This window comes from Sciurus carolinensis, chromosome 4 (genome assembly GCF_902686445.1).
Source record: "Sciurus carolinensis chromosome 4, mSciCar1.2, whole genome shotgun sequence".
NCBI lineage: Eukaryota > Metazoa > Chordata > Mammalia > Rodentia > Sciuridae > Sciurus > Sciurus carolinensis.
Window position 1 is genome coordinate 149231189 of NC_062216.1, and position 5982 is coordinate 149237170.

The 5982-nt window shown below is 38.2% G+C and overlaps 1 protein-coding gene across 1 annotated transcript; it reads left to right on the forward strand.

The window, feature by feature from the left end:
• Window positions 1–3309: 3309 nt before the first annotated feature.
• On the forward strand, window positions 3310–4774 carry LOC124983252 (high mobility group protein B3-like). Its single transcript, XM_047550391.1, has one exon. It carries the CDS (start codon window positions 3324–3326, stop codon window positions 3924–3926), a length of 603 nt encoding a protein of 200 aa, XP_047406347.1. The 5' UTR covers window positions 3310–3323; the 3' UTR covers window positions 3927–4774.
• The last annotated feature ends 1208 nt before the right edge of the window (window positions 4775–5982 follow it).

Consider the following 5982-nt stretch of genomic DNA (forward strand, 5'->3'; position numbering starts at 1 on the left):
AATGGGGGTGGGAGGGTGGGGGGCTTGGGAGAACTTTGGTTTACGTAGAGGGAAATGAGAGGGGGGAGGGATTGGGGGTATAAAAGATGGTGGAATGAGACAGATATCATTACTCTACATACAAGTATGATTACACGAATGGTGTGAATCTACATCATGTACAACCATAGAAACCAAAAGTCGTACCTCATTTGTGTACAATGAATCAAAACGCAGTCTGTAAAAATTAAAATTAAAAAAATTTAAAAAAAAGAGTTCTCTATTCTCTCCTGAACCCAAAGAAGTCACATGCAGATTATAAAACCATAGCTCTATTCTCAGATTCCATACTTGGGGGATGTTCATCAGGTCTATTCTCATTTCCCTGTGCATCCACACACCAGTAAATGGTGTTCTTATGGACACATGAAATTTGCCATATCCATTACCTGTCTCTGAGATGGTCATCCTTACTGAAAATGTTACAGCTTTTTCTGTGGTTAACTTCTCTTCAGAATGTTACAGAAAACCAGTTTGCTACAGCGGGAGGTAATCATATTAAAGTTATGAGCAAGAATGAATGGTGTCCCAGAAGATAGCCTTCTTTGAAAGCAAACTCTGACATTTTGCTAATCTGCAAGCACATTTTAAAGCAGCTGCATATTAAACTACTTTAGAAATTGCTGGTTTTGGATATTAGTGATAACATATTTCAGTTACAGTTGCATTTAAAATAAAATTGATATCAGTTGGAATGATGGTATACCTATAAAAGTGTTACATTAAATAAATTACACATCTGGTGTTCACCTCGCTCCCAAGATAACTGATACTGTTGAGCTCAGAATAGCCAATTCTCAGCCAGAGAGGAACTAATCTGAAATCTATTTTTCCAGGCTTCATTTTATGCTTTCTAAATCTTACCAGATTGTAAGCAGGCGAAACAACAGAAATGACATGCAAATTACTTGTTCTTCCCTTGGTTTTCTTCTTTGCTTTCTAGAGGAGAGGGATGAAACTTACAGTTGCTGTTTGTCTGATAGTTTTGATGCCATAAATCCTGGAAAGTCTGGTGTTTGATAATTACCAACATTATCCTCCTTGAGTTTTTTCACAGAAATCAAAGACAAACTAGATCCAGGACAGGTCATAAACGAGCTAGAACTTTAGGATTTGTTTATTGAAAGACAAAATCAAAAATTCGAATGAATGAGAAATGAGGGAAAGACACTCCACAGAAGTGGCAAGCACTATGTGAGAGTAGCAATGGCTGATGTGTCCCTTTCAGCTAAAAGGGTCAATGTCAGAGAGGAACAAATAAATGCTGCCTGGCAGGGAGTGGTTTCCTACAGAGTCTTTTCCATTTCCCTCAATGACCTGGATTATGGAATAAAGAAGGTGGTTTTTAAAGCTGTGGATGCCACTGAACTTGAGACCTAACATTTTATGGAGAAGGGTTGGGATGGGGATAGGGTTCCCAGATAAAATCCAGGATATTCAGTTAAATAAGAATTGCAAACAATGAATAATATTTTAGTGTAAGTATATCCCATGCAACTTTTGGGACATACTTTAACTAAAAATTACTCATTGATTATCTGAAACACAAACTTAACTGGGTATCCTGTTTTATTCTTTTTAAGCTGCTCAATATGGAAACCCTGGAAGGGGGCCTCTGGGAAAGACAACCTAAACAGTGGGGTGGAAGGCAGTACGAAATTCAGAATGGCGACATTCTGTTCTGCGATGTAAAATGATCCCATAAAGCTGAAGAAAGGTTCAGACTGTAAGACAATGAAATTGGGAGAAAGAAGAAAGTAGATGTTAAAGATAGGAAAACAATGAAAATCGTGGTTGTGAGATCCTTATGTGAAGTTTTGTTCTTTTAAATCATTTTTGTATTTCTAGTCTGCTGTCTTTCACTTTTAGTAGACTAGCAATAAGTGGGTTTTGAATGAATGAACCCTTTCCTCAAAGACAGTGCCCTTACAACGTTCTTAAAAATTAAAATTATTGGTTTTGCCAGATGCTGTGGCGTATGCCTATAATCTCAGCTATTCAGAAGCCTGGGGCAGGAGGATCTTTGAAGCTAACCTGGACAACATAGCTAGACCTTGTCTCAAAATAAATTGCAAGAAAGAACTAGAGGTGAAGCTCAGAGTTTGCCTGCCATTCATGAGACTCTGGGTTCAATCCACAAAAAGAAAAAAAAAAAAAAAAGTTTTATTTTGTAAGAAGTTCATGGCATCTATCTGTTTCCTGGAGAAAAAAAATCAGAGGATTCTGTCTGGTTATCAAATGAGAAAATCCCCCGATTTGGGTGGAACTAGAGTCATTCAATAGTTGGCACCTAGTCTACAGGACGTAAATTACTTATTTGAGAGAAAGCCAGACCCAAGATAACTTTCAAAACACTCTGAGTTCTTCCTAGAAAGGAGAAACATTCAACTAACAAGCTAATCAGAAGAGACTGCTCTGGAGGAAAAAAAACAAAAACAAAAACAACATTTTTTTAACAGTCATCCAAGGACAATCTCTCACCAAGAAAGTTTAAAGACCTTCAAGTTCTGGCCTGGTATGGAACTACACAGCTGTAATCCCAGCAATTTGGGAGGCCAAGGCTGGAGGATCCTGGGTTCAAAACCACACTTGGAAAAAGGGCAAAACTGAGGTTCTAAGCAACTCAGTGAGACCCTGTCACTAAATAGGGCTGGGAATGTGTCTCAGTGATTGAGTGCCCCTGGGTTCAATTCCCTGTACAAAATAAAAAAGAGAGTTAGTTTTGTAACTGCCCCATCGTTATTGTTTGAATAATTCTGCTGTTGTTTTCCCATAGAAATTGACAGACAAATCTTTACAGTAGGAAGGCTCAGTGGGTCTCTGCAGAGAATGACAGCACAGACACAAGACATTCAGACGGCACCTAGCACAGAAGGGAAGCAGCACAACCACCACCCGACTCCACCCTATTCCAACCCGAGAGAGGGCCAGTCTAAGTACTAAGAGAGCTGGGTCGGCAGTCTGTAACCCCAGCTATGTGGGAGTTGAGATGAAGGTTGGATTGTAAATTCAAGGGCAGCCTGAGCAATTTAGTAAGACCCGATTTCAATGTAAAATAAAAAGGCCAGTGATGTAGCTCAGAGTAGAATGTTCCTAGGTCCAGTCCCCAGTACCAAATTAGGGGAGAGGGCTTGACCTGTAGTGAATCCACTGCAAATATTCTCAAACTGGATTTATGCATTTTTTTGGGAAAAGGGTCCCTATATTGCATCATAGTTTAAAGGGATCTTAAAAATGACTTTGATTAAAAAAGAATTTAGAGACTAGCGAACAATACAGTCAGGATGGCTAAAGGTGACCCCAAGAAACCAAAGGGCAAGATGTCTGCTTATGCCTTCTTTGTGCAGACTTGCAGGGAAGAACACAAGAAGAAAAATCCAGAAGTCCCTGTCAATTTTGCAGAATTTTCCAAGAAGTGCTCTGAGAGGTGGAAGACAATGTCTGGGAAGGAGAAATCTAAATTTGATGAAATGGCAAAGGCGGATAAAGTGCGCTATGATCGGGAAATGAAGGATTATGGACCAGCTAAGGGAGGCAAGAAGAAAAAGGACCCTAATGCCCCCAAAAGACCCCCGTCTGGATTCTTCCTGTTCTGTTCAGAATTCCGCCCCAAGATCAAGTCCACAAATCCTGGTATCTCCATTGGAGATGTGGCCAAAAAGCTGGGTGAGATGTGGAATAACTTAAGTGACAGTGAAAAGCAGCCATACATAACTAAGGCTGCAAAGCTGAAGGAGAAATATGAGAAGGATGTTGCTGACTATAAGTCTAAAGGAAAGTTTGATGGCGCAAAGGGTCCTGCTAAAGTTGCCCGGAAAAAAGTGGAAGAGGAAGATGAAGAAGAGGAGGAGGAAGAAAAGGAGGAGGAGGAGGAGGAGGATGAATAAAAAACTTTATCCGTCTCCTTGTGAATACCTTAGAGTAGGGGAGCGCCGTGATTGACACATCTCATTTTAGATGTGTCTGTTTCTCTCATTAGGTTCAGTTACAGAATTTGATCACGATCATATTGTAGTCTCTCAAAGTGCTCTAGAAATTGTCAGTGGTTTACATGAAGTGGCCCTGGGTGTCCAGAGCACCCTGAAACTGTATCAAAGTTGTACATATTTCCAAACATTTTTAAAATGAAAAGGCACTCTCGTGTTCTCCTCACTCTGTGCACTTTGCTGTTGGTGTGACAAGGCATTTGAAGATGTTTCTGGCATTTTTTTTTTAATTTGTAAGGTGGTGTTAACTATATGGTTATTGGCTAGAAATCCTCAGTTATCGACTGTACATATCTATAGTCTGTAAAAAGAACAAAACAACCAAGAAAAACTCTTGATGCTCCTTGCTGGCGTTGAGGCTGTGGGGGAAGATGCCTTTTGGAGGGGCCATAGCTCAGGGCGTGCACTGTGAGGCTGGACCTGTTGACACTGCGGTGGGCATCCATTTAGCTTCAGGTTGTCTTGTTTTTGTATATAGTGATATAGCATTCTGCTGCCTTTCTTAGTTGTGGAAAAGGGGGGTCAGCTGGCATGAGAAGTGTTTGAATTTTTTTTAGTTAAGTACAGTAGATTTTAAACTTTGTTTTCAAACAAACTGTAGAACTCTTCATTGTCAGCAAAGAGCCACTGCATCAATGAAAGTTCAAGAACCTTCTGTACTTAAATACAATTTGCAATGTTATGTTATTTTTTGTATGTTTAGAATGCTGAAATGTTTTTGAAGTTAAATAAACAGTATTACATTTTTAAAACTGTAAAAAAAAAAAAAAAAAAAAAAAGAATTAAAAAAAAAATGTAAAACTGGGCTTTGAAGACCAGTTGGAAAAATCCTGCTTCCTTTGTAAGCAATAAAATGTCATCGTAGCATATTTTGTTTTTCATGGCAGCCTTCTTGGTTCTTTTACCATTTCCTAATTTTTAAAGCAATAAAACATTAAATATTAACTATATTAGTGCTTAGGGAACCACTTCAAAAATCTGTGTTCTAGTTTATCCAGACATTTGAGTATATAGCAAAGGGAAGTCAAAGAATCGTGGAGAAGTTTACCAACTTCATAGTTTAACTCCAGGTCATGTCTGTTTAATGATCTTAGATTAATAATTACTCTCTAGTGGACACCAGAGTTATCTGTAAGCAAAGGCATACTGGATAGAGCTCCAGAGACTGACTCCGGGTGAAGTAACTGGAGACAGCACTTGCCAATGTAAGCAACTATTGTTGGAATATACTAGAATTCTTGTGACACAGACACATGGACATACATTGCTCTTTTTTTTTTTTTTTTTTTTTTTTTTTTTTGTCTGAGAACAAAGCCTGTATCACGGAAAACATCACCTAAATCACCAAGAATCTAGGTGGGATATGGGGAGGTGGAGGTGAACTTCATGAAATCTGAGATAACACATTTGACACCTTCCAAGTGCTGAAAATAAGTGTTCTTGCACCTCTGAAGTTATTCTCACAAAACGAGGTGCAATAACAAGTTAACATGTAGGTTTCAGTTACCACTTAGCTGCAGGGGACTCTTCAGAATTATTACATCTATGAAATTAGATTTAATTTTTAAAGTCCCCTTTAAAAGAAGCATAACCTTAAATAGAGCCTAAATATCATCATAGATCATGGCCATCTGTAATCAATTAAACAAATAACTTAGAAATCAGTGACCTTTTGAGAATCGATAAACAGAAATGTGTATGTTTTGCAATACATTACCCCCCTTTAAAATAAGCATGCTAGATAAAAGTTTAAGGTTATAGGTATGATATTTACCCTGATTTATCACTGGAACAAGGTAAACAGGAGTTGAAACATCACAGTGTACCCCACAAATATGAACAATTGTCATATGTCAATCAAAAAATTAAAAATTATAAAATGAATGTTTTTCATAAACATAAGACAACATAAATTCTCTATTTTAAGTTTAATGCTACAACCCAGAGGGTTCTAATA

Bases quoted from the DNA above. Each gene is read 5' to 3' on its own strand.
- LOC124983252 (XM_047550391.1), top strand. From the start codon at position 3,324: ATGGCTAAAGGTGACCCCAAGAAACCAAAGGGCAAGATGTCTGCTTAT.